The sequence below is a fragment of the Megascapheus bottae genome, chromosome 15 (genome assembly GCF_031878675.1).
Source record: "Megascapheus bottae isolate mThoBot1 chromosome 15, mThoBot2.hap1, whole genome shotgun sequence".
NCBI classification, from domain to species: Eukaryota; Metazoa; Chordata; class Mammalia; order Rodentia; family Geomyidae; genus Megascapheus; species Megascapheus bottae.
Window position 1 is genome coordinate 26,106,059 of NC_143523.1, and position 16,142 is coordinate 26,122,200.

The following is a 16,142-nucleotide window of genomic DNA, read 5'->3' on the forward strand; positions in this document are numbered from 1 at the left end:
ACTTCTTTTCTTTTTTGTCATTCATGGGGCTTGAACTTTGGACCTCAAGCAATGTACTCTTTACCTTAGTTACATAACTGTAATCCCTCCATGCATCACTTTTTTTTTCTTTTGCCAGTCCTGGAGTTTGAACTCAAGACCTAGGCACTGTCTTTGAGCTTTCTCTAGGCTGCTACTCTACCACTTGAGTCACAGCTCCACTTCTGACCTTTTTGATGGTTGATTCAAGATAAGACTATCACAGATTTTCCTGCCTAGGCTAGCTTTGAACTGGGATTCCCGGATCTCAGACTTCTGAGTAGCTAGTGGTAGTACACCAATCTTGAGCAAAAAAAGCTAAGGGACAGCACCCCAGGCCCTGAGTTCAAATCCCAGCACCAAAAAAAAAAACCCACCACAGACTGTCCTGCAGTTATGAAGATAAAATAGTTATGAAGATAGAGTATCCACAGTTGGCCTGTCCTGCTAGCAGCCATACTGTAGTTTGAATACCTAATAGCTGGGGTGAGAACTGGAGCCAGCCTTCCTTGCATGGAATGCCAAGGAAATAGGCCCTGCAGCTTGCCTGCCTCATCTGCCCTGAGGCACATAGAGTGGCAGGAGAAAGATGTAAGAGGCCAGGCCTGGCTTTGCCTGTTCCCTGGGACTGAATATTTATAGCTGGCAAAGCACATAAACATTTTCTTCTAGCCATCCTGCCTGTGAGTCAGGTAAGATATGGCAGGTACTGTTACCTCCATGCTCTGGCCAGAAGCCACATAGCCACGTGTGGGGACAGGAATGAAGAGCACTATAGTTTCTTCTTGTCAAGGAATGCCCGTGGCCCGAGGGAGTGGGACTCAGCTGAGTTTTAGGGGTCAGGTAGTGGCTCACCTCCCCGCTCTATGACATTTCCTTTCATTTATGTAACTTAAAATGAAGTCCTCACTCCATTTCTGTGGGATTAGGCTAAAAAGTAGTTGACTTACTGTAACTATTTGGAAAATGTCTTTTACGGTATGGAAGCCAGCGTCACCGGGGGTCTTCGTGGAGCAGGCCATGCTTGATTGGAGGGGAGGGCCTGGTGGACGTTGTGCCGACTTTTCTCACACACATTAATGAACTTGCAACCATTCCACAGCATGGACCACGCTCAGGCTTCAGGTGGCCTCATCATCGACAAGGAATCTGAGGTTTACAAGATGCTGCAAGAGAAGCAGGAGTTAAATGAACCCCCAAAGCAGTCCACGTCGTTCCTGGTTCTGCAGGAAATCTTGGAGTCAGATGAAAAAGGTAACCATTCCTATCTGTAGCAGCCATGGGTTCTTAGCCAGAATCAGGCATGAAGGGTGGTCAGTGCTGAAGCCGACGGAGGTGGAAGAAGCATGACGGAGGTGGAAGAAGCATGACGGAGGTGGAAGAAGCATGCCGTGCTTTTCCACTTGGGAGACATCTTGCTAAGTTGTCCAGGTGAATTCACATCCTTCTGTCTAAGCTCTCAAATGGCTGTGGTTATGGGGATATACCACCACACTGGCATGGATTTTTTTTTTCGTGGGGGAGAGAGGACCCTAAGTTCTGAACTTGTTTTTGCTCAAGACTGACACTGCCATTTAAACCACAGCTCCACTTCTGGTGCGCGTGCTCTCTGTCTCTGTCTGTCTCTGTCTCTCTGTCTCTGTCTCTGTCTCTGTCTCTGTCTCTCTCTCTCTCTCTCTCTCTCTTTGTATTATTATTATTATTATTATTTTTTTTTTTGCCAGTCATGGGCTTGAGCTCAGGGCCTGAGCACTGTCCTGGACTTTCTCAAGGCTAGAGCTCTACCACTTGAGCCTCAGCACCACTTCCGGCTTTTTTCTATATGTGGTACCGAGGAATCAAACCCGGGTCTTCATGCATGCTAGGCAAGCACTTTAACCACTAGGCCAAACTCCCGGCCTCTGTGTGTATTTTTATTGGAAATAAGAATCACGCAGATTTTCGTGCTTGGGCTGGCTTTGAACTACTATCTTTAGATGTAGCTGAGTAGCTAGGATTACAGGTGTGAGCTGCTGGCACCTAAGTTGGCATGGGCTTTTAAAAACTCAAGAGCAAGAGAGTTTTGGGGATATGGCTCAGAGGTACAGTGTCCTGAGTTCAGTAATACCCTCCCTCCACCCCAAAAAAGTGTAAGAGCGCCCCCTCTTGACTGCCTTTCTGTAGTCCCTGTGCCCCTTTCTGGGACTGCTCAGGCACATGGCTGACATCCTGCCTTTTACTGCTCTCCCTTCCTCTTCCCTTCCCAGAGTTCTCCCAGAAGTCGCCCCTGAACTGCAGCTTCCCAATGTACAGCCCCCAGCACCTGTGCCTCCTCTCCAGTGGTGCAGGGGACTTTGCAGAGGTGGCAGTTTGTACCCACAGGCAGTTAGGAAAAAAGTGCTGCTTTTCTGTGTGGCAGTATTCTAGCAGCCATTCACTCCCTCTCCTGCCCCCCACTTTGTTTGGAGTGTTTGTGCTGTGGGGAATAAATGAGCCAGACTTGACCATAAAGTGTCAGTGTCAGATCTGGTCGACAGCTTGGGCTCCACACACTTATGGATGGCTTTGGCAAAAATGCGTGAGATGTCGTAGCTTGTTTCACTGTGTGAAACTCTTCACCCATCAGCTCAGACGAGGACTCAGAGATGATCTGGTCTCAAACATAAGTTCTGAGGTCATGTTCATCAGTGTGTGGACACTTTCATCTCCGCCCTACCAACCAGACCTATGGCCTCCCTGCTCAAGATTTACCTCATGGTCCTAGTTGGCAGTGAGTGCGCTAGCAATCTTTTTTTATTTTATTTTATTTTTTTATTGTATTTAATAAAAGGGTAACATGATATTTGCCAGATAGAAGGTGCATTAATTCACATACATTGATACCCTTCCACATGTCTTGGTCCCATTACCCTCCCCCCCACCCCCTCTTGGTGCACTAGCAATCTTACTGTGTTCCTGGTGGGATAAAGGAAGGGGACAGGGCTAATTGGGTAGGCCGCCTTTCAGTTGAGCTAGCTTTCTCCTTCCAGAAGTTCCATGTTACTCCACTTACCTGTATGTGTGTGTGTGTGTATTGTTAGTTGTGGGGCTTGAACTCAGAGCCCAGACACTGTCCCTGAACTTTTCTGCCCTGCCACTTTGAGCCATAGCTCCACTTCTGTTTTTCTGATGGTTAATTGGAGATGAAAGTCTCCAGACTGGCTTCAAACCACGATCCTCAGTTCTTAGTTTCTTGACTAGCTAGGGTTACACGTGTGAGCCTCTGGTGCTTGGCTCTACTTACATTTAACTGTTGAATATAATTTAGCCACATGTACTTGTATGATTATGAACCATACTTTTATGCCCTGAAGCTGATGCCTTAAGAAATAGTATTACAGTGTAAACTCAGAGTCTTATACATATTAGGCAAGCACCCTTAACACTTGAGCCACATCTAGCCCTTTTTAGAAAGATCAAAATATTTCTGCCACAGCTGTCTTTGAACCAAAATGTTTCTGTTTTACTTTGGTTTTTTTTTTTTAACCTATGTAGCTGAAATTACAAGTGTTTGATAGTGTACCTGGCCCTATATGTCTTTTTGCCTAAAACAAAAATCAGAATTTTTTTTGTGGGTCATGGGGCTTAAACTAGGCCTGAGTGCTGTCCCTGAGCTCTGCAGTTCAAGGCTACCGCCCTACCCTTGAGCCAAGCCCCACTTCCCGTTTTCTAGAGGTTAATTGGAGATAAGAGTCTCAGTTCCTTTTTGCCCAGGCTGCCTTTGAACCTTGATTCTCAGATCTCAGCCTCCTGAGTAGCTAGGATTACAGGGATGAGCCATCGCACCCGGCAAAAATCAGAATTTTGCTAAAAAAAGAAGGCTAGTAGTTTCTTCCATGTCTTTTAATGTGTACTTGAATTACATTTTCAGTGAAAAAAATTTCAATGAATGCAATAGTGTCAAAAATAAAAGTAAAGTAAATTCCAATAGTAAACTAGTTACAAATAGAATTTGTTGGCTGGCAAAGTTAGAGAGAACAACTTCTATCCAGCAGGTGGCGCTGTAGGACTGAACAAACCCAGTGAGGCCTGCCTCATTTAACTCTATGCCTGCCCTGCTGCTGCACAGCAGTTTTATCCAATCCAGGTCCCTTCATTCCAGGAAGGGAAGTGGATTTTTGCAGTTCTTTTTATTTTCTGGTGATTTTTCTGCTGATGGAGTTATGAGAAAAAGGCCTCTGTCATGGAGGAGACCCTGACCTTGCTGAGCTGGTCCCTTCAGAAGTTAGTTTGTTCTCCACATTGTACAGACATGCAGAGATGCTGCTGTTCCTTTGTTGTCATGCGTTCTATGCAGCTAAGCACTGTCAACCAGGAAACAAGATCCTCTTTGGGATGCTGAGACAGGATGCTTGAAGCTGCTGCCCTCCCTGGCACTTCTGAGTCCCCTTCCCCAGAGATGGCACTGGGCTTGCAGTATGACATTTGCCTTGGGTGCAAAGTTTAAGAGGGCATTTAAAACACAGCAGGCTTGTGCCTGTAATCCTAGCTAGTCAAGAGACTAACACCTTGAGGATGGAGGTTTGCAGTAAGCTTGGGCAGAAAAGTCTGTGGTGGGATTCTTATCTCTAACTACCAGAAATATCTTGGCCTTTTAGCTCAAGGCTAGTGTTTTACCACTTGAATCACATCTCCACTTCTGGTTTTTTGGTTAATGGGAAATAGTCTCTTGGATTTATCTACCAGGGCTGAATTTGAACTTCTATCCTCAGATCTCAGCCTTCTGAGTAGCTAGGATTATAAATATCTGAGCCAGCGGGTACCTGGCTCAGACATTATTTTTACTTATTTGTTAATCTGTATAAGGCATATATATATATTTGGGACAGTGTGGCCCTAGGGTTTGAACTGAGGATCTCTTCTTGCTTGGTGGCTTATGCTCTGTCTACCCCTTGAGCCACACCTCTAGCTCCCTTGGGTAAGTTACATATCAGTATTTGCATGTATTAAATTGTAATGTAATGTAATTTGTGTCATAAGTGTTGACTGTCCCATACTAGAGGAGGAATATGTGTATATATGCATATATATGTATATATGTGTGTGTGTATATATATATATATATATATATATATATATGCTTTCACATTTTTTTTTGTTGGTCATGGGGCTTGAACTCTGGGCCTGAGGGTTTTCCCTGAGCTTTTCAGCTCAAGGCTACCATCCTACCCCTTGAGCCACAGCACCACTTCTGGTTTTCTGGTGGTTAATTAGAGATAAGAGTCTCATGGACTTTAGTGCCTGGGCTGGCTTTGAACCACAATCCTCAGATCTCAGCCTCTTGAGTAGCTAGGATTACAGGGTGAGCCAGTGCACTTGGCTGCTTTCACATTTTTTGTGCAACAATGAAAGGAAGAATGATTGTATGGTTTATAGAAAAGGAAGCTGGGAGCCCAGAAAGGTTATGTAACTAGCTTACTAACACACAGTAGAGTCACATCTGTTGGGTTCTAATGTCTGTGATATTTTGCACTTCTGTACTATTGGGCTAATACAGGTGTTTTCCTTGTTTCAGGGGATCCCAACAGGCCCTCAGGGTTTAGAAGTGTTAAAGCTCCAGTCACCAAAGTGGCTGCCTCAATTGGAAATGCTCAGAAGCTGCCCATGTGTGACAAATGTGGCACTGGCATTGTGTGAGTATCGACCTCCCCTGTCTCAGCAGCCCTGCAGGTGGGGTGACGGAGAAAGGTGTGGGAAGGGTTGGGTACTGGGCAGTGTGGATGAGCTATATCCTGTTGGGGACAGTGGAGCAGAGAGGCCAGTCCTGACATGTCCTAGAGGCAGGTGGTACAGCAGTGCCTGCTTGTGGGACCTTTAGGCTGTGAACAAGGTCAGAGCAGAGAAGGCAGGCTGTGGGTGGGGCTTCCTTACATTCACAACTGGAGGCCCAGGCGGGAGGCCTGGGCTTTGCTTTTCTGGGCTTTTGTGGAGAAGCGCCATGCTCAGCTCAAGAAGACCAGTGAAGAGCCAGGTGCCACCACAGCGGTGATGTCCCTGACACAGTCCTCTTTCTCCTTGCTGTAGGGGGGTATTTGTGAAGCTTCGAGAACGTCATCGCCACCCTGAGTGTTACGTGTGCACTGACTGCGGCACCAACCTGAAGCAGAAGGGCCATTTCTTCGTAGAGGATCAAATCTACTGTGAGAAGCACGCTCGGGAGCGGGTCACTCCCCCTGAGGGCTACGATGTGGTCACTGTGTTTCCCAAGTGATCCAGCAGACCCACACCGACTGGGCTCCTCTTCTGCTGGCCTCTTGTCCTCTGAAAGCCCCACCTTCGCTCGGTGTTTCCCCTGCCTGCCCTCACTTGGGCCAACTGACTCACACTGGTGCTGTGCTGCTGGCTTTGGCGGTTAATGGCGCCTGGCTCCGTCCATTGTCCTGCCAGCAGCACCCAGCCCTGTCTTTACCTTGGTGTTCCTCCCGTGCTGCGCCTGCCATCGCCACTCGTGAACCATACTGGGTCACTGCGCCTGATACTGATTTCCTTTTTACTCAATAAATTGAGGTTATTAAAATGTGTGTTATTTCTTTTGTCACCTGAGGCCTTTTCTTAGCACCTGGACAGGCTGTGTTGTTCTGTTTCTTTGAATTGCTTTCTTACAGTTGGCATGTTTTCTGGGACAGCACTTTTAATTTCCTGTAAGGACTTTTTCTTTGCATTCACAGGTTGGCTGGGTGGCATGAGAAACGGAACTTTTGGCATACCTTGCCCTTCATAACGCCCTCGTCCTGGAGCTTATGCATTTCTAGTTTTTGATTTAAGCTGAGAGACACATGACTCTTTCACTTGAATGCCTAGCGGCCATGTTGTTAGAGTTATTAATGGATCTAATTTTTTTTCTCCTAGTAGATGAAGAGAGGTAGGAGACTAGCAAAACACAGATTAATGACAGCAGTAATACGAAAGATGGCTGATTTTAGACCATCAGGACAGAATAGCAAGAAAGTTTGAAATGCTGAAAAAAATTTCAGATGTGACATACCCACATGAAATGAGCAATGTTGCTGGCAAAATGGTGTATATTATATCCTAATACCAAAGCTAGACAAGAACACAACAAAAATGAAAGCAAACGAACAAGAAAAAAATCTACAGGCCGGTACCTTACTGAACATACATACCCAAACTCTCAACCACATACAATCCTATTGCACATTACAGCTTTAACAAGATTCTCACTAGCTGTCTTAGGTAACTGCAACCCCTCTGTACATCACCTTTACAATAACCATAAAATATATTAAAAATATATAGATAGTTTTAGTAGGGTCATCAGTGTAGTGACAAATGCAAAAGAAAAGGAATCACAGTAGCTGTATAAACCAAAGGCCTTCTTCAGGTGTTTGTTATGGAAGTATAAATGTTAGGGAAATGCCTGAATTTTCATCAGTAATGTTATCTACAGAAGTCTGGAGAATAGTAAAATGGTTAGGGAAATTCCAAGAAATGGAAATGAGGGTTTTATTTTCCTTTGTTGCTGTGTTTGTACGTTTTATTTTGTTTGTAAATTTATCTCCATAAATCACATTTACAAAAAAGAAATAAACCAAAAGAGTTTTTTTTTTTTAACAAGATTGAGATCAGTTGGGATTCAACCCAGGAAAATGAGATAACTCAACTTCTTCATTCCATGTTAATTGCTGCATAATTCACAATAGCTAAGATATGAAATAAGCATATATCCTCACTATCCATACATGCAAACACACACACGCACACACAGGTAGCTGTGTGAAGTGATAGATACGTTAATTTCATTTTGGCAATTATTTCATATATGTACCAAACACATGCGTATCAGAACCTCATGTTATACATCTTAAATATATATGATTTTTTTAAGTTAATAAAACTGAGGAAAATGAAATGACATTGTATTACTTCCCTCTGTTCCCCCCAAACCACTCTTGAGTTGTCAATGTAAACCTTAATGTAATGTGTACAGGATTCACAGATCCCTAAGATCTAAATAGGTTAACAGAGATCTAAGTAATGGAGACACATATATGTTCATAATTTGCAAGTCAATAAGGCAAAATATGAGTTACTTCTCAGTTGATGTGCAGGTTTATATGCAACTCATTCAAAATTCCATCATGGTCTTTAATTTTTTTTTTTTTTTTTGCCAGTCCTGGGCTTGGGCTCAGGGCCTGAGCACTGTCCTTGGAGTTTCTCAAGGCTAGCACTCTACCACTTGAGCCTTAGCACCACTTCCAGCTTTTTTCTGTGTATGTGGAATCGAACCTGGGTCTTCGTGCATGCTAGGCAATCACTCTGCCACTAGGCCAAACTCCCAGCCCCCCATCATAAAGACAAGATTAATCTAAAATTTATATGGAAAGTCAGAACACATCCTCGGAGAAATTCTCTCTTTGCACACATTGACCAATTGACCTGATGGAACATTATTTCTTGGTATGTGAAGGTGAATCTGGGAGAAATTAGCATTTGAATCAGAAGACTGAGTATAGAAAATCCACTATCATCATGTGAATACAATGCATTGAATCCACTGGCTTTTAGGGTTCTAGGACCCATCTGTCTTTTCTTGCCTTGGGACATTGGCATTCCTGTTTCCCTGGCCTGTTTTATTTTGTTTTGTTTTATTTAATTCACACTGTGACCAGGGAAGTAATTCAGCCATAGTTTGTTTACCTTGCGTGTGGGAAGCCCGGATTTAGATTCTGGCAGCACACACACACACACACACACACATCCTTAATTCTAAAAATTTCTAGTCTGAACTTGTACCACTGGGCTACTCTTTTCCTCTTTTCAGGCTTTCAGTCATGGGCAGGAAATGACACCATTGATTTCCTGGTTCTCAAGTTTGCAAATGACATATTGCTTGACTTTTTAGCCTCTACAGTTCTTGAACTTGTCCCCATAATTAATTTTAACATATATTTGTATCTTCCCTATTGGTTTTGTTTGTCTTGAGAACTCTGAGCAATATCCCTCTCAGAAATAGGCAAGGGAACCTAGAAAATAGATTCTACTTTCTAATGTGTCTGTAATTTTCCATTAGGCACTTTTATAATCACCACAGTAAAGAGAACGTGAATTGCTGATTAGTTTCCTTTCTAGAACATCTTTTTAAAATACATCTTAGGAAAACTAACCAAAACAATTGTAACCTTAACTAATTAGCTTCTTTTTGAGATTGTCTAAATTTGAACTCAGATGACCCTGGGGCTTGAGGCAGCCGGGATGTGGGGACTATTCCAGATACCGCAGGTAAGGAAGACAATGGTGGGGTTGTGGTCCCCGAGTTGTGGTATGTCAGAGAGTCCTTTCCCAGTACTCTTGTGATGATCACAGGAGACATAGGTCGGGGTGTTTATACTTGTGGAGCTGCACATCATATGGGATCTTATTGTTTTCAGGCCCATCTAATAAAAGCACCGCTGGTGCTGGCACCCTGCCATGCATTGGAATCATAAACTTGAGGTTCTGGGTCAAAGTGTAGTTTCTCTAGGTCCCATGGGTTGGCTGCAATTAGTATTGGGGTTTGTAGTCCTGTGAGCTGCCTTCGTGGAACTGCGAGATGGTCTGGAACCTTCTTCGGGTGCTGGGGAAAGACTATGTGGTATCAAGATTGTGTGTGTGTGTGTGTGTGTGTGTGTGTGTGTGTGTGTGTGTGTGTGTGTGTAAGCAGATGTGTTCCAGAGGCCTTGAGCCATGTTCCCCAGAAAAATCCTTGACATGTAGAACATGAGAGAGCCCCTGACTAGGTCCTATGTACTGAGCATTTGTGGGTTTGGTCCCTGTGGTCCTGGGGCTCCAGGGGTTGGGTTGGGGTATCCCTGGATCACATGTAAGAAGCAATGGTGGTGGCACTGGTAGTGACAGTCCCGCAGCTAGAGCACAGGGGCAGACTCTTCCTCCCAGGTTCCGAGGACAAGCTTGAAGGATGCTATGCTTTTCACACTGTGGGCCTGGATGAAGAACTTCCCTAACTCCTGCCAGCAAATGCAGATTTTGGGGGGCTGGGGTCACCAGCAGCAGGATTCCTCTTGAGGCATGGCTCAGCCAAAGGGAGCTTTTCCTAGCTGTGTGCTGCTGAAACCCGATTTTGCCAGGGTAAGTGCAGTCCTGAGGCTGAGAGGGGAGAGGAGAGTTTGTGTTTTTGTGTTGATTGGAGAGGGAAGTGTGTGTGTGTTGGGGGGGCTGGGATCACAGGTAACAACTTTTTTGGAGTTTCCTGGGTGTTTGTGGGGAGATCTGCCGGCAGCAGGTGCACAGGAGCTGTGAACCTGGAAGGCCGTCAGCTGGATTCCCCCAGCTAAGTGCAGGCTTTTAGGCTGGACTGGAGCCATTGGGAGCTGGGTTCTTTTTCTCCACTCCAGATGCACAAGGTGAGGTGAATCTAGGTCCTAGCCTCACAGGGCATGAGCTGGGAAGGGGTGATGTTCTCTAGATCGTGCCAGGTGACTGCAGGTGTTTGTGAGGCTGTATTCAGAGAGCTGCAGAATTCCATGCTTTTCCTGCTCTGGTGCATGAACCCCAAGTACTTATTTCCTTTGGGACAAAAGAATGATGTGTAGAGCTGTCCATTCCCGGAACTGGATTTCACATTTAGAAGTGGAGTTGTCCTGTGGTTGAAAGCACTGGTTTGCATTATGTCTGACTTGAAGCTGTGTGAACTATGTTATTTGTCTCCAGGCTGCTTCTCTTGTCTCCTATATTGTCTAGAATCCCTGTTAATTCTATTTTCCTCAAAACATAGTTTTGCCTTTAATTCTCTGGCTCTTCTCTATGTCACAGTTGCCCACAGTGTAGAGTAATTCTGCTCAGCCATCTTGGCTCTCTCCTAACTTTTTTTTTTTTGGTTGGTGTGGGCCTTGGACTCTGGGCCTGGGCATTGTCCCTGAACTCTTCAGCTCAAGGGTACCACCCTACCCTGGAGTCACAGTGCCACTTCCGGTTTTCTAATTGGCGACAAGGGTCTCATGGACTTCAGTGCCCGAACTGGCTTTGAACCATGATCTTCAGATCTCAGCTTCCTGAGTAGTTAGGATTACAGGTGTGAGCCATGGCGCCCAGCTTCTCCTAACCTTTGAGTCTTGAAGTTTTATTCCTGTTGGCCTCTAGATAACTTAAAATATTGGTAATGGCATTTTTCTCTAGGATACAAAATAATATTCCATTTATTTACTGCCCATACCCACTTTATTCCTCTGTCCTACTTAAAAATGGCCAAAGAAAGGCTTATCAAACTGCCAATTTATTTGTTTTGTGACTTATTGAAGCAATTTAATGGTTCAAATGAAATTTATACTATGAAATAAAAGCAAAGTAAATCAGTATTGTAAAGCAAGTTTTTGGAGAAACTCTTTTTTTTTTTTTTTGAGTCTTGTACCAAAAAACTCAGAGCCTGGCATTGTCCTTGAGCTTTCTCAAGGCTAGCGCTCTACCACTTGAGCCAGAGCACCACTTCCGGCTTCTCTCCCCCTCTTTCTCTTTCTTTCTCTCTCTCTCTCCCTCTTTCTTCCTCCCTTCTTTCTTTCTTTCCTTTCTTTCTTTCTTTCTTTCTTTTTTTCTTTCTTTCTCCTATCATATTCTTTATTGCTTTCATGTTTTTGTTTTTTTTTTTTTCGCCAGTCTTGGACTTTAGCTCAGGGCCTGAGCACTGTCCTTGGACTTTCTCAAGGTTAGAGCTCTACCACTTGAGCCTCAGCACCACTTCCAGCTTTTTTCTATGCATGTGGTACCAAGGAATTGAACCCAGGTCTTTGTGCATGCTAGGTAAGCACTCTACCACAGGGCCAAACTCCCAGCCCCTGGATCTTCTTTTATGCCATCTTGCTGTTTCTGAATCTATTGGTCTCTGCCTATTTTTATCTCTCATATACATATATATGTATATATTAATATGTATAAAATATATACTTTTTTCTTGCCATTGCTATCCTTTACTTATTTTTATTTTGAGTACTCTTATTACTAATATGACCACTCTCTTCTAATAGAAACTTGAGACTCTCAAGGAAAAGTAAAGTTAAAAATTTGTTTGAAATTCTTGTTTTTATTTTTTAAAATTTATTGTATTTTATTGTTAGGGTAATGTTGTCAGGTAGTGGGTTACATTACTTCTCGAACACTGATGAACCTTCTCATGTTTTTGTCCCCCTTTTCCTCCCACCATCCCCTCCCAATCATCTTGTTTTTCCCCTTCCCTTTCCTATTTTAACTGTTTGAAATTCTTAACTTTTTTTTTTCTTTTGCCAGTCCCGGGGCTTGAACTCAGGGCCTGAGCACTGTCCTTGGGCTTTCTCAAGGCTAGAGCTCTGCCACTTGAGCTACAGCATCACTTCTGGCTTTTACTATGTATGTGGTACCAAGGAATGGAACCTGGATCTTTGTGCATGCTAGGCAAATACTCCACCACTAGGCCAAACTCTGGCCCAACATTGTTTTTTTTTTGGGGGGGCAATATCAGGATTATTTTTTTCTTCTTTTTTTTCATATATTTTTAATTGTAATTAATAGAAAGGTTACATTATATTCACCAGATAGAAGGTACATTACTTCACAAATATTGATACCCTTTCTCATGTCATGGTCCCCATTTCCCTCCCCCCTCTCCTGCTCATCTTGATTTCCCCCCTTCCCTATCCTATTTCAAATAACCAATTAAGCATATATAAAATATATCAGACAACAAGGTGAAATATTGTAACAATATGAGATAACCAAGGGACAGCAAAAGAGATGAGAGATAACATAGTACATTAAGGACAACAATCACTCCTTACATGGCTTTTGTTTCTATATCCTGGAGGTCCTTATATTTAGCGTCATACTATATGGCCTTATGTATCTAGATTTTGTTCTATTCTAAATCTCTGCTAGGAGAGCCCAAGGTTTCTACTGATTATGACAAATGAGGGAAACTATTAAAAGATGGGCCAAGACTTAAAGAGAGTTTTCTCTGAAGAAGAAATAAAAATGGCCTATAGACACATGAAGAAATGCACATCAAAACAACTTGAAGATTCCACCTCACTCCAGTTAAAATGGCCAGGATCAAGAAATCTAATAACAACAGATGCTGGAGGGAATGTGGCCAGGAGGGATCACTACTACACTGTTGGTGGGAGCACAAACTCATTCAACCACTATGAAAATCAGTATGGCAGTTCCTCAAAAGACTAAATATGGAACTCCCCATATGACCCAGTAATTCCACTACCTGGCATTTACCCAGTTGTCCAGAAACAAGGACATACTAAATCCACTAGCACAACGATGTTCATTGCAGCACTATTTACCATAGCAAAGATATGGAACCAACCCAGATGTCCCTCAGTTGATGAGTGGATCAACAAGATATGGTATTTATACCCAATGGATTTCTATGCTGCTATCAGAAAGAATGATATTGGCCCATTTGTAAGGAAATGGAAAGACTTAGAAAAAATCATATTAAGTGAAGTAAGCCAGACTCAAATGATTATTTTCTTTATATCTGCCAAAGATAGAATTTTCATAAGCTCTATTACAAAGTCATGTTCTTTGGGTAGAGGATAAATATTACTTGACTTAAATAGCAACATATGTTGGTACTTTGGAAAATGTGGGACAGATTTTAGCAGTAGTGACTTTAGATTCTGAGTCTTCTAGTAAGCTGCCATCCCCTGACTGCCACACCATGTCTCTGGTGCTTTATCAGGGGAATAATATAGCCACACATTACCCAGTGTGCCAAGGAATCATATCTTGACTCTGAACTAGTATAGCTTTTTTTTAATTACTAATATTCGTTTTTAGGAGATTTTTTTTGCATTTTTTATTGTAATTAGTAAAAGGGTTACATGATATTTTCCAGATAGAAGGTGCATTAATTCACATACATTGATACCCTTTCACATGTCTTGGTACCTATTTCCCTCCCCCCCCACACCCCCCACCTGTCTTGGTTTTCCCCCCTTCCCTATCAAATTTCAAATAACCAAATACAAATAAATTCAATATATCAGATAACAAAGTGAGATACTATAACAATATGAGATAACCAAGGGACAGCAAAGGAGATGAGAGACAACATAGTACATTAAGGACAACAATCATTTGTTATATGGCTTTTGTTTCAATATCCTGGAGGTCCTTTCAATTAGCTTCATACTATATGGCCTTATGTATCAAGATTTTGCTCTATTGCAGATCTCTGGTAGTAGAGCCCAAGGTTTCTACTGATTATGACGAATGAGGGAAACCATTGAGCCTAAGTTCCTTTGAGTCTGGCTTACTTCACTTAATATGATTTTTTCTAAGTCTTTCCATTTCCTAACAAATGGGGCGATGTCATTCTTTCTGACAGCAGCATAGAATTCCATTGTGTACAAATACCACAACTTGTTGATCCACTCATCAACTGAGGGACATCTAGGTTGGTTCCATATCTTTGCTATGGTGAATAGTGCTGCAATGAACATTGTTGTGCTAGTGGATTTAGTATGCCCTTGTTTCTGGATGGTTGGGTAAATGCCAAGTAGTGGAATTGCTGGGTCATAGGGGAGTTCTATGTTTAGCCTTTTGAGGCACTGCCACATTGCTTTCCATAGTGGTTGAACGAGTTTGCACTCCCACCAGCAGTGTAGTAGTGATCACTCCTGGCCACATCCCCTCCAGCATCTGTTGTTATTAGTTTTCCTGATCCTGGCCATTCTAAAAGAGTGAGGTGGAATCTTAGCGTTGTTTTGATTTGCTTTCTTTTATGACCAGAGATGTTGAGCATTTCTTCATGTGTCTATAGGCCATTTTTGTTTCTTCTTCAGAGAAGACTCTCTTTAAGTCTTTGGCCCATTTTTTAATGGGATGGTTGTTACTTTGGAGATTAGCTTGGGAATGATTCAATTTTTTGAGTTGTTGATATATTTTAGATATGAGGCCTTTGTCCGTTGTTTGGTTGGTGAAGATCTTCTCCCACTCTGTAGGCTTCCTAATTAATTTACTAGCTATGTCCTTTGCCATACAAAAGCTCTGCAGTTTAATGCAGTCCCACTTATCCAGCCTTTCTCTGATTTGTTGTGATTCTTGGTCCTTATTAAGAAAGTTTTGACCTGTGCCAAGGAGGCCTAGTGTATCTCCTACTCCTTCCTGTAAAGTTTTCAGTGTGTCAGCTTTTACCTCCAGGTCTTTGATCCATTTGGAGTTAATTCTAGTGCAAGGTGACAAAGAAGGATCCAACTTTTGAACTAGTATAGCTTTAAGGTACACAAAATAATATTTAGTACCTTGAATTATTTTGCGGAATTACAAAATGATCTAATAAATGTAGATCAGTCATATATTACAGTCTAAATAAATGTTAGCTTCCTCACCTGAAACAAGTAAACATCTATTTGTTGTTGTTGTTTATTAAGCATTTAGCACACGCAGTACTTGTTTACAATTTGCATACTTTTAATGAAACTGGCATAGACCAAGTAGTTATATTACAGAGCCTTCAGTGATATTCAGATTCCAGATTTCTGATTCTGTTGAGCGAAACTTGACAAATTCAGAAGTAAAGTTGAGCAAAACTTGACAAATTTAGAAGTAGAGCTGGGCGCGGTTGCTCACACCTGTAATCCTAGCTACACTGGAGGCTGAGATCTGAGGGATCATGATTCAAAGCCAGCCCCAGCACAAAAGATCATGAGACTCTTATCTCCAGTTAACTACTAGAAAATGGGAAGTAGGGTTGTGGCTCAGGGGAGGGTGGTAACCTTGAACTGAAGAGCTCAGGAACAATGTTCTGGCCCAGAGTACAAGCCCCATGATCCAGAGTGGAAAAGCAGATATGTCTCACTCTTCAGAGAAAATGTCTTCAACTTTTTTTCATTTAACACAATGCTGTCTATAAGTTCACTATATGCTGCCCTTCTTATGTTGTTTCTCCTTGGCTGAGCATTTCTATTGCTCTCTACCCAGCACTAGGATTCCTATGAGCTGCTCCTAGATGTCCAGTTCTAGTGATGTTTTCCTCAAGTAACTTAACTCAGATCACTCAAATCAGTCTTAAAATGTGGTTATTACTCACCATTTCTGAAACAGAGTCTAGTTGACAGTTGACACCACAGACAAATAGAAAAGCTATTATTTATATTGATTTCCAC

General features: G+C 42.6%; 1 protein-coding gene across 2 annotated transcripts in view; it reads left to right on the forward strand.

Moving 5' to 3' along the window:
- The window catches only part of Pdlim1 (PDZ and LIM domain 1), a 45,721-nt gene extending 39,159 nt beyond the window's left edge, over positions 1-6,562 (forward strand). For both annotated transcript variants that reach the window (XM_090346198.1, XM_090346199.1), the window contains exons 5-7: positions 1,121-1,272; positions 5,552-5,669; positions 6,061-6,562. In XM_090346198.1, coding sequence (XP_090202324.1) covers positions 1,121-1,272; positions 5,552-5,669; positions 6,061-6,247 — 457 coding nt within the window. In that variant the 3' untranslated portion in view covers positions 6,248-6,562. The remainder of the gene's footprint in view (positions 1-1,120; positions 1,273-5,551; positions 5,670-6,060) is intronic.
- Positions 6,563-16,142: the final 9,580 nt, after the last annotated feature.